Raw genomic sequence first — 12,725 nt, forward strand, 5'->3', positions numbered from 1 at the left:
TCAACTTGGCTCATCTTTGTTTTCACCGTCACAAACGGAAATACCTATGACGCAGTTTTTTTACCTGACGGGAGGGGTTCTGGTGGACCAATCACAGTGGTTACGGTCCGCGTAGAGCCGACGCGCTGTTAGAAATTTTGTGAGGTGCGCGTCAGGCTACGCAGAGCTACGCACAGGCTACGGATAGCCTACGCCGTAGCTACGCCGTAGGACCTACGCACGACTATAAATCGCCCTTTAGTGTCCCTTCAGTAAGCAGTGTGCTGTGTGCATGTGACTGAGGAATGTGCAGGCTAAATCTTGCATTAAATCTTGTTGTTGTAAACTAAATTATGCTGCAATTTTTTTTTTAACTATGTTTAAGTTCCCTGTTATAGGCAACTCTTAACATTCCCAGTTTATTCCCATTAATTCCCATGGAAATTTTCCAGCCTTAAAAATTTCCAGAAATTGTGCAACCCTAGTTACAGGTCAAGTACAAACATGTTACCATGACACATTTTAGAATTGAAGTGAATGTGTCACACAGTGTAATGTCCTGATGGTATCTGGTATTGTGTGTTTGAAGTTGTAATTTGTGGTCAGTCACCAAAGATCTGAAAGTGGAGACACAGCTTGAAACACTTTTGTCTGAGTCCAGTAGCTTTAAACAAACTGTCTTTTGTCTCGCACTGTTTAAGATTGAAGTGTTTATTGTGATGTAATATTCATCCTTATAATGGATTTTTAATGGACGACATGTCTGAAACCGAACCTCTGCTCTGAATTTTAAGAGATCGATGAAGTCCAGGGACCTGATGTAGACACTTTGCGTTCGCACGAAATGGGCATAGAAATATGCATACGTACGTGTTTGAAACGTAAGGCAATGTAAAGTCTCAACAAACACTAAAGGCTAATGTTTCATGTATTTGAGGAGCGATGAGAAGTTTATTAGTCTAGTATAGTTTATTAGTTACGTAGACAATACTGTCAAAAAAATGTATAGCCTAAATTCAGTTTGGCCAAATGACAGAAAAAAAAAACTAAAGTGCCTACATGACTACTATAGACTTTATAATCCGTAAGATGATGAAAAATAATGTGATGTACTAGGACATTTTAGAGCCTATTTTATTATGATGTGATCTAAAATAGAGAAATGTTCTTACAATCTGGGTTTATATGAGAAAAACACTTAATGTATTTAAGATCATTGGTTTTTATATTCTGCTTGCCTGTAAATAGTATGCTTTATTTTTAAGGTGTGTAATGAATTGTGTCTTTTAATATCACTGTCTCAATGCCTTATGTCTATGCCGGCTAATGCATGCTTTGTCTTTATAATGGTTATAAAAATGTTTATATACATTGCCTAAACAAAGTAGCCTATTCTTTATTAGGTGTGTACTTTTTAAAACACAGTGTTTTTGTAATTTCATGAAAAGTTAAAAGTACTAAAACATTTTCCAGCATGCCCTTATAGTCATATAACAGAAATATAATTCATTTATGAAAGGATTACAAACTGTACAGTCAGATATTCAATAAGGAGACGTTTATAAATGAATTAAATGTGATGTCCTCTCTCTGATCTTCAGGGTCACACAGCGATGCTGAACGACGGCTGCTGGCATCCCAAGATGAAGGAGGAGTTTCTCACCTGCTCCAATGATGGGTAAGCGAGTCCTCCACAAATCTCTACATAAATAAATGAATCTAGTCACGTGTCCCAAAAATCTCTCGAGTGTATCATTTAGAGTGAATAATCTATACTGTCACAACAATTTCAGAAGAGTCTTGTTAAGTTAAACAGCGATGCCATCTAAAGTTTCTAGACTTTATCGCATCCAAAGCAAAGTTTAACTGCTCGTGTTTTTGTGGAAGTGGTCAATATAACTAGAAATCTGTTATTTTTAATGAGGAGGTTCCTCTTTCTGAATCTATTTGTTCTTGTTTTTACGGATAATCCCTCATAATTCCTCACAGAGGGATCGGTTACTTCAAGCATCCAAGTTTGCTGTTAGTCATTGAAATTTTCCACAAATCATTGAGTCAGCGGTCCTACGACAAGCACAAAAACATCTTAATCAAATTTAAATTTTTATACACAGTTTGAGGCATAGTCCAGTGTTTCCTAACTACATACAAGATTCTGTAACGTTTCAATTTTATATATTTTTGTAAATGTTTGAAATGCCGTTTATGACAAACAAAGGCTTTTTTGGAAAGCATCTTTACTTGATATTGACACATAAACATGCAGTCATCGATTCAGATGTTCATTCAGTAATAGCGTGATTCAAGTTTATTTATAAATTCAAAACTGATTTGTGTGTCTCTTTGTCTGAATGATTAAAGCTGGCTTGCGTTCATGAATCGTTCGATGTTCGTTTAGTTTTGCAATGGCATCACAATAGAAAGACGTGTTGTTTTATTGTGTCTTCAGTCTTTATTTCTTTTTTTGAGGCTTTTAAGTTTTAGAGTAAAAAATACAAAAACTTGTCTTCAGTGTTTTTGATGTTACGCTGCAGATTCTGTAGTGCAGAAAATACTGTATTTGTTTGTGTTCTATCAACAAATGTCTGTAAGTTGTGTGTATGCATTTTCCTTCAGTTTTGATGTCTGTAATGAAATATTTAAGCTAGGGATGGGCATTTTTTTGAATATTCAAAGGGATAGTTCGGCCAAAAATGATATTAAACCCATGATTTACTCACCCCCATGCTGTCCGAGTAGCATATGTCCATCATTTTTCAGACAAACACATTTTCGGATATTTTAGAAAATGTTTTAGATCTTTCAGTTGATTAAATGTGAAGTTATGACCTTCAAGTCCAAAAAAAGTGCGTCCATCCTTCACAAAATAAATCCAAACGGCTCCAGGATGATAAACAAAGGTCTTTTGAGGGTAATCCACGCGGTGTTGTTGTAGAAATATCCATATTTAAAACTTTATTAACGTAAATAACTACCTTCCGGTAGCGCTGCCATCTTAGACTCCTCTGTATTCAGGAGAGAGTATTAGCGTAGTGTACGCACTTTTCTTAGTGACGTATGACAAATTCGGAGGTCGGGGGCACAGAGCAGTAGCAGAGTAGCCTCCGTAGGCTGCTTAAGCTCTCATCCTGAATGCGGACGCGACTAAGATGGTGGCGCTACCGGAAGGTAGTTATTTCCGTTAATAAAGTTTTAAATATGGATATTTCTACAACAACACCATGCGGATTACCCTCAGAAGACCTTTGTTTATCATCCTGGAGCCTAAAGCAAATTCTTGGTGGTTCAAGTCGATTCTTAGTAAGAAATGACTCCTGTTTGATCTTACAGAAATTATATTATACCAAATATTATACTCTACCCCCAAACCCAAGCAAAGTTTAAAGTTTGAGGACTTGACATAAAGTATGCTATCATGTAAACAGACAAAACAAGACATAAGAACATAAACTGTGCAGTCGGCAAATGAATATCTTCTTTATTTAGTTTGAAATGTTTTTGTGAAGAATTATTTAGTCTACCTGCTCCGGTGAAAGTCTGTTCTTCTGACTACAATAATGCCAGCTGTGGAGAAAAGTCTGCTCCGTGGTTATCCGGGAAAAACAACAGACAACGAACAAGAATATCTGAATTTAATGTTATTTTACCAATAACATAAACTGACTTGATACCTTTTTGCTGAAAGTTACGATTTTAATTGAACAACACTACAAAGACGGAGATATCGTTTGTGTTTGCTGTTAAACGGACATCTGTAGTTATCCGGTTTATTTTCCACAGAGCACCGCATGTAATGTTCTCCATTCTGCATGTCTTTCTCGTTCAGCTCTCTATTAACAAAATAAAGTCGACAATGTAACAGGACAAAAACTTTTTTATAAACAAACAAACATTCAAAAAGCATTTTTCTATTCTAATTATTAATGTAGATTGAATATTCAACCATTTGTGCACATCCATAATTTGAGCATTCACAGCCTTCACACCACAAGCTTGTGAAATGTTTTATAACGTGTAAACCTTTGCACCGTGTCAAATTCTGCCGTATTTCTGTTGCCCTATAAAGTTTGCTTCGGTCATAGTGTTTAGAGGCTGTGAGAGTAAAACATTTTGTAATATCCGTATGAAAACAATATAACCGAGCTGCTCACTTCCCTAACAGATTTCCAGGGTGTGTTTTATTTGGTTGTAATATAGATTCTGGATATCATCCATTGGCACATTTTTTAGTGTGTGTTTCAGAGAGGGAACAGCTGCAGATGTGTGTCGTCCCATGTGAGATATTATATCAGCACCCCGAGACCCCGGGAACAGGGGCCACATGTGCAGACGGTTGAGCTTTGTGATCAGGACCTTACAGTCTGCTGTGTTTCTCCTCTCTCAAATAAACGTTTGGTCCGGTGACGCTCCTGATATCAGATCACAGGTTACAGGCCGTTCTTGATTGACTTGATCATGTGCCGTGTCGTGGTGAGGTGTGGAGCTTTAGTCCTGGTGCGCATGAACGCCACCACACGTCTGCTTTGTTGTCATTGGAAATCTTGTTAAGTGAAGTTTACTTTCTACACTGACATCAGATAATATTCCTCTTGAAGTCTTTTCTTCACAGTAACTTTTAGTCCACCAGCACTTTTTCACAAAATACTGTGATGATTTATCTGTCACAGCAGCGTAGCTTTGAGTTTGAGCTCTTCTCAATAACAGCACCGATACGCCCTGCAGGCCTGTAGAAGATGAGTTATTCATCATCTCACCACCCCGCTACCTCCTATTGTAAGCAGCACACCTCTTCAGTACATTGTTTTGCGGGAACAAAGTCCCATGGGAGTTTTGTAAAGTAGCGTGTGATATTTTAGCACTCAGCTTGTTTTCTGTAGCTCCGTCTGCTGGAGTAATTTGATTAGTTTGTCCTGGGAGGAAAAAGCTCTTTGACATCAAATGCTGTCGTGGAGCCTTTGAGAGATATTGTGAGTCAAAGGAACGTAAAACAGCCGTGAAACTATTGTTTTACATTAACTGAGAGACCGTGTTCCCATGACCCTATGAGCACAAAACATCACAGCTCTTTGGTGAAGACTGACGTCTGATCAGTCTAGTTACTGTTGAAAAGGTCGTGCCTTAGTTATTTTCCACCAAATATTCTTTTACACGTGGAAATGTGTTGCATTACAGAATTTAACGTGCTGGGAATTACACATCATGTTGACTTTGATAATAAATCTCAAAATAACACGTCCAGGTCACATTTCATCCCAAAATAAATAGGAAAGTAGTGTCTACCGTATTTTTCTGTCTATAAGCCGCGGTTTTTTTCATAACTTGGCTGGTGCTGCGTCTTACAGTCAGGTGTGCCTTGTGAGTCAGTATAATTTAATTTTGACATTTATGAGGCAAGAGACAACGTTACCGTCTACAGCCGCAAGAGTCCGCCACATGCTGCTTCTGTATTTATGTAATTCAATGGATTCAGTAATGTGGAATGACGAGTATGTGAACTTCACGCTATTGGCTTGTTCGGTTAATTTGGATTATACCATGGGTCTGTTGAATGCTGCATTCTGATTGGCTAAGAAATGTTCTATTGGTGCTGATTATTTTTCTGTAAACCGCATACCTAACTTGTCAAATGTCTTAAAAATAGGCACCAGAGCAATGTTTGTGGTAACTGTGGTATAAGCGGAATAATTGACTCTGGTCCTTTGAATTATTTGAAAATAATGCACACCTGCGGCGTTCATTACCAGCTTGGTGTGCATTATTTTCTTATAATTCAATGGCCCGTCGTCAATTATTCCTTACCTATTTAAGCTTCCAGGTAAGTTCTGTATGCTATGGTTTATCTTTTAAATAACTGATAATATTACTTTAACGTACAGACATCTATTCAGTCTGCTGTTCTGTCTGCTATTGTTTAGTTGAATAACTTGCCTTTCCAGATTAAATGTCTGTTCTTCGGCTTGGATTTTGTGAAAAAAAAATCTAAATAAAGGCACGTATAGTCCACTGTGACTTATATATGTTATTTCGTCTTAATGATGCATTTTTGAATGATGCGGCTTATAGTCCGGAAAATACTGATATATATATATATATATTAGAGCTGCAAATAACGATGATTTTCATAATCAATTAATCAGCCGCTTATTTTTCAATGAATTGACTAAACGGATAAAAACATAAATATTATTCAATTAGATTTTTGACTTATAGCTAAATAAGGCAGTACATTAGGGTATTCATGTGTAGAAGTTTACTTTTAAAAGTTCAACGATTCAGAACTCCACTGAAAGGCAGAGGACCTGGCAACACTGAAATGAATTTCATTAAATGTCCTAACATAACCATCCAACCCTATATCACGAAAATGCGTGACTATTTCACGCATGGACCAGCGTGACAATGTCACGCTTTGCCGCATTTGAGCGTGAGCATGTCACGCTTTCTGTTTGTGTCACTGTCACGTATTGGTTACTCAACTTTTTTGTCCTATTTTCAAACCATTGTCGCTTCGGTTTAGGGTTAGATTTGGTGCTTATGTTATATGTCACTTTAAGTATTGGTTTATAAAAAAAAAGATACAATACTTATTCTTTTATATTTTCTAAACTTTAACCAATTGTCACCTGACGTTGGGGTTAGAGTTTGTTTAGGTAAGGGTGTCATTTTATGTAAATCTAACCCTAAACCGAAGCGACAATGGTAAGAAATTAGGACAAAAAAGTTGAGTAACCAATACGTGACAGTGACACAAACAGAAAGCGTGACATGCTCACGCTCAAACGCGGCAAAGCGTGACATTGTCACGCTGGTCCATGCGTGAAATAGTCACGCAATTTCGTGATACTGGGTTGAACCATCAAACCATCAAAACCCCAGAGTGACTTCAACTGTTTCTGCAAAGCATGTCAGGTCGAGGGGGCATTATAATGGAAGGCAATTTAACCAAATTCAGATTTTACAGTGGTATAATAAAAGGAATACAACTTTATCTGTTGAAATTGAGGGGTGGAGCTGTAGGTTGCAATATCAAAATCTCACAACTAGATGTCCCTTAAATGTACACACACCACCTATAAAGGCAATCAAAAGATTATTAGTCAGTAATTGAAATGCCTTATTTTCACAAATGTCATTTTATCTGTCTTTTGTACGCAAAACCCTCTAAGTGCATGCAAAAATCTCACTTCTAAAAAGTCTCCAGTCACACTTCACTGTACTTTCTGAATCCTTTCTGAATAAAGGGTAAAAGACTTAAAATTTCAGTCAATATCTTAATATAGTCGGTAAACCTCCTTTAACTGGGTAAAAAACTCTTGCAGCCCAACAAATGAAATCTTTCTTTAGTGCACTTACTGTGCTGAAATATTGACCCCCAGCAAGAACACTATAGAAAAGATGATTGAATGCATTCTCTGACTGGAATCCTCTCAAACGAAGGACTTCTGTTGGTTTCTGCCTTCCGATTGGTTCCCAATAGCTCATTACCGTAAAGTTGCACTTTGACGCTCTCGCCAGCGGAGGTGTGAACGTACAGTTATGATTTGAATCTCATTATGAATTGATGTTTTTAATGTTTTTGTTTTCTATTCGCAGATGCAATATACTTTTTGTTTTGATTTTCTGTTTGATAATTGTTGCTGTGAACAATTGTGACGATGCCTTCATGTTTCTTTCAAACAGAGAAGTACTATAGCATGTGGTGAAGATCTCTATAGTTGTGTTATTTGACGGCTGATGTTCAGTGTATGAATATCATCATGAGAACGGTTCTGCCGAATGCCGTAGATTCTCATCATGCCACGGTGGAGTAAGAGCAGGTTTCTGGCTTCAGACTAAAGCTCTGAACTCCAGCTCTGGACATCTGCCACCTGTTTGACTTACATCTGAACATTCTCCATCGCACATTTTTTATAGTATTTCTGCTTTTAGTGAAGTATAAACGCTGTGGATGGTTATTCAGAGTTTTAATGGTGGGATTAATCAGATGTGTGTATGAATCTGTGGCAGCGGTGTGTATAAATAGTCATAAAATTTACATTTTTGTTAAGAGGCGATCGTGAAATAGACTTGATTCTGTCTTCCATGGCAATAACCCAGATACGTTCTGAAGGATTTTGTTTAAACATTTTTCTACAGATATTTTATCTTGCATGTATTTTTAGCTGGGTTTCCTGCAGCTGTGTTCTTGAAGCAGGATTAGGAGAAGTCCCATATGCTCAGGATCTTTCCTAAATTGCTGGTCTTATCTGAGTTAATTAACCTCTGGGGCTTTGACCAGAACGTCTCTGATACATTACAAGTATTAATCTGCTCTTTCCCGTGGATTTGCTCCATCCAGTCTTCATTGCTCACTTGTGATGTCATCATTTCTGCTCAGTTTTAACCAGAATATTTCAGTAGTTATGTTTACATTCAACCAAATAATCCGTTAGTAATCATATTGATGGCTCAATCGTATTGAAAAGCATTCATGTAAACACCTTAATCTATATGATTGAGGTCGATCAGATGCAAATTTTGATTGTATTGAAAGGGGTGCTGTAGTCTGATCTGTGGTCCTATCATCAGGAGAAAAATATGCATGTAAACACGTGCTTTGTAGTATTTTCTCAATCGGATAAAAAATATCTTTTGCACATGTGCAGAAGAATTGTGCTTAAGTTCACATCTTATATTTACCTTTTATTTACGTATCACATGATTCACATCACAGAAACATGCAATGGCAACACACAATATTTATGGAATGACGTCACGTGCTGTACATTCTGCAGCATTCATATCTTTCTTAACATTACATAAAGCAATAAAATCTCTGAAAACTTCTTGAACAACTTTCTCCATCTCAACTTTGACTTTTTAAATGTATCCAGAGATAAAGTGTAAACTCGAGGAGGGATGCTGTGCGCTGCGTTGCCAAGTCCTCTGCTTTTTGGCAGACTTCAGATTTGTGCTACTTTTAAACTGTTTCAGCAAGTTAATTATTATTTATATGTTAAAGATTAAAGATTTTGTTTATTAGTTATTGGTATTTGGACTGTGAATACTGAATAGTCATTGGGTTCATTTTGAATGTCTATTAGACTGGTTTTGAAACACAAATCTGGAAACCCTGGCTGTGTGCTTGCGCAGACGTTTGGTTCAGATTATATTGAATCTACATGTAAACAAACATTTTAATTCGATTGCAATGTTTAGGGTGCATGCAAACTTTATTGTCGTAATCTTCAATCGGATTCAGTTGAATTGACAAAATTTTGCGCATGCACAATTGGACTTGACAGTTCTTAAAACAAAATGTCATTCACTGTTCCCTTTCTGAACCATCAATGACATCAACACCATGACTGTTATTTGTTACCATGCTGTGCTGGAAATCGCATTTTAAATACTTTAGGATTTCATGGCCAACATCTTATATAACCTAAATAATATTTAAAACATTTTTGCATTTCATGGTGTAAATGATGTACAGTTCATATGGCGTGTGAACAAGTCAGGACATTTACATCGGGTTCACATAAAGTACAGAGCATCTGAAACTATGTTCCTCCTTACATATGAAGTCTTCCATAGTCCTGCATACCGCTGAGTGCACTTGAATGTGTGGACCCCTGTGTTGTTCACTGAAGCAGATTGTGTTGAGTATTAAGACGCTTCAGAACCTGATGTTTGGGATGATCGTGTTTAATTGGTCCAAGCCTTTTAAAAGCTCTTATGTTAAACCTCATTATGAGTCTCAGATCAGGGGGTCTCACCATTTATCGGATGGACTGCAGTACAGATGAATAGCGTCTTATCGGCCCACCCACCATTATGCATTGCTTTCACCTTTAAAACTCTCATGACCCATGAAATTAAACAAACCCGACTCTTCATAATCATTGAGGTGTTAACACACAATCACAGACACTGCTTTGATCAATCTTCTTTTGAATGCCTTCCTCCTTTTCCATCCAACCGGAGAAAATTCCCAAATGCTTCTGTGTCAAAACACCAGATAGAATCTGATTGGTTGACTTTGAGAATCTTGAAGACCCCTGAAGGGGCCAAACCTGAGGGTCTATTTGCAAACAGGTGTAAGATTGTAAACTGCATTGAATGTCACAACTTTCACTGTGTTTTTTCCTCTGGAAATCAAAACATACAACATTTGTTTTTGTAGTGAAAGTAAAGAATGTGTTATTAAAAGCAGAGATCTTCAACCTTTTTAGGCAAAGGAGCCCTTAGTGGATCGAGAGGAGGAGCACAGACTCCCAGTACATGTATCAAATTAGGACTGTGTCATACATACATACTTTGTTATAATAGTTAAGTTACAAAATTGACTAAAATGATATTTTTTGACATACTACATAACATTTTAACTGAATGCATTATTTGTGGGAAAGTTATGCTTTTCATTTTAAGTTTTCATTTTTTATTATTAGCCTATTAATACATTTCTGTTTGGTGCCCACTTTCATTTTTCCAAAATATTATTTTGCATTCAAACAATATTTGGAGGACCCCCTAGTAATACCACTACGGACATTTATCCAATTCATATCAGATTTATTTTACATATGAATGAGGACTAAACTTGTCAGTATCTATGCACTTTTTTTTGCTTACATGTTTGTGTGTCATGTACAATCGGTGCCACATGACAGAAAAAAGAGCAGAATTGAACATGCAATGTAAATGCTGCCTTCGATATCTAAATTTTAAGGTTTTCATAATGCTGGATATTTCTTCCTGTTTTTAATCTGGTATCTTTTGGAAAAGCTGCACTTACTCATGTGATGAGTTTCGCCTCCTCAGACAGACAGACAGACAGACGGTTATGTTTGACATTTGTTTGCCCTGGCATCACCACACTCCCCATCTTATCTAAACACGGTGAGCGTGTCGCTCTGCTGGAATCCAGCGCTGGACACTATTGAAGGTATCTGTGTGTTTATGTGTATCTGAGGTAACCTCTGACCTGTGAGGTCACAGCTGGTCGACACAGGAAAGGGCTCTTGAACATGTACGACCCGGGCGTTCGTCTGCTCGCAGCGTCTGCTGTATAAACAGGTTGATGTGTCCTGACCTCGTGCTCTCATTTCTCACCTTCAGCATTCGCTGTGTGTGTCTGAGATAACGGTGGACAACTGAAGATCTGAGGATCTCAAGTGAGATGGACGAGTCTGTTGATAGAAGTGTTGAAATGCTTCAGTGACTTTTAAAGAAGAGGTTTTAAAGCTTTACTATCACGCTGTACCATGAAGGAAAGATCCAAGACAGAAACCACATAATTAGACACGACCACTAACTATAAACCAACCAGGCATAGTTGGTTTGTTGGTTAAAAGGTTTATCTGCAATACCTGATAACATAATTAGAGAGTAGTCAAAAGCTTAAAATAAAAATATTTTTTCCGCCCTAAAATAGCTCGACGGGCAGAGCAAACATTTTGGTAGCCCGACAGGAATTCATCGGGCTAGCGATTTTGTGAGCCCTGATGTAAAAGTGTATTTAAAAATATGTGAAACAATTTGAAAAACAGCGATATAAATATGCTTTTAGACATTTTCTGGAATAGCAGTTGTAATTTTACTTCTTCTGCGGCACAAATGTAGTTTCTGCACGAGAGCGCCCTCTGGCTTTGGATGTGGTGGCATTTCACCGTAATTCATTCACATTCTTTCATTGTCACGGTTATTCGTCACAGTCCTTGTTTTAACTCAGTACTTTATTGTCAGGTAAACTGGTTTCAGTTGTTTAGATTTGCAGTCAATGAACAGACTGTGTATGTGCTGCCATCTGTCACAAAATAAAGAACGATTACATTACGAGCTTGTTGGTGCTGTCAGAATGTTGTCATGATCCATTCAGATCTCTCTCTGTCTCTACTGTATCATCCATCAGTCTGTCTACACCTTCAAACTGACCCCTGAACCCAGATCTGTGACTCTCAACGCAGGTCAGATCTATTGATCTGCATCCATCTGTGTGTTTTTATTTCCCTGTGTCTTTCTCAGCGCCTGTGATGTCTTCTGCAGATGGAGGAAAGAAAATGAGAATTTCATGGCTCTTTCAAATATGGCCGTCATGCCGGTCTACTGTCCTCTTGCGTTTCTTTGCTTTATGACCCCTCATTTGTAAAGTGATGGAGAATCGGCCGTGCTCATTGGCTGACTCGTACCATGTGTTTGTTATGGACACTAGAAGACCTGGCGGGGTTATGTGTGTGTCTGTGTTGTGCTGTGATTTATCACTGTAGGCTACAAATACAGAGAAAACAGGAAAATTGCAGATATACACACTAAATATTCATTTAACTCTTTCCCCGCCAGTGTGTATAAAAAAAAGTTGCCAGCCAGTGCCAACACTTTTTTAAATTTTCACAAAAGTTGAATGCCTTCCAGAAAATGTTCTTCTTTTAATATATAAACATACAATATATCAAATGAAACATTAGACCCTTTGCTTTCAAACAAACAAAATATTGAAGAATCCATATCAGGCATTAGTATTGGGCGATCAAGATGGAAAAGACATCTGTACTTGGTATCGGGTGAAAAAATCCCGATTGGAGCATCCCTGCAAAAAACATTAAACGAATACAATTTAACAACAATTTGAATGTTTTATTTAAAAGTAGAGGAGCTGATGCTCTTGTGTGCCGGCTGCGCTCTTCGGATGTGAGCCATCATGTTGTCTGAGAAACATACTGTATACGAGCTGTACACGCTTTTCTCAACTCTGGATCAGCTACTTT

The 12,725-nt window shown here is 37.6% G+C and overlaps 1 protein-coding gene across 1 annotated transcript in view; it reads left to right on the top strand.

Annotated features, from left to right (window-relative positions):
* Positions 1–12,725, top strand: part of LOC135745987 (WD repeat-containing protein 70) — a 55,931-nt gene that overhangs the window by 12,067 nt on the left and 31,139 nt on the right. Inside the window, exon 9 of the mRNA XM_065264452.1 lies at positions 1,581–1,657. Coding sequence (XP_065120524.1) covers positions 1,581–1,657 — 77 coding nt within the window. The remainder of the gene's footprint in view (positions 1–1,580; positions 1,658–12,725) is intronic.

This window comes from Paramisgurnus dabryanus, chromosome 10 (assembly GCF_030506205.2).
Source record: "Paramisgurnus dabryanus chromosome 10, PD_genome_1.1, whole genome shotgun sequence".
NCBI classification, from domain to species: Eukaryota; Metazoa; Chordata; class Actinopteri; order Cypriniformes; family Cobitidae; genus Paramisgurnus; species Paramisgurnus dabryanus.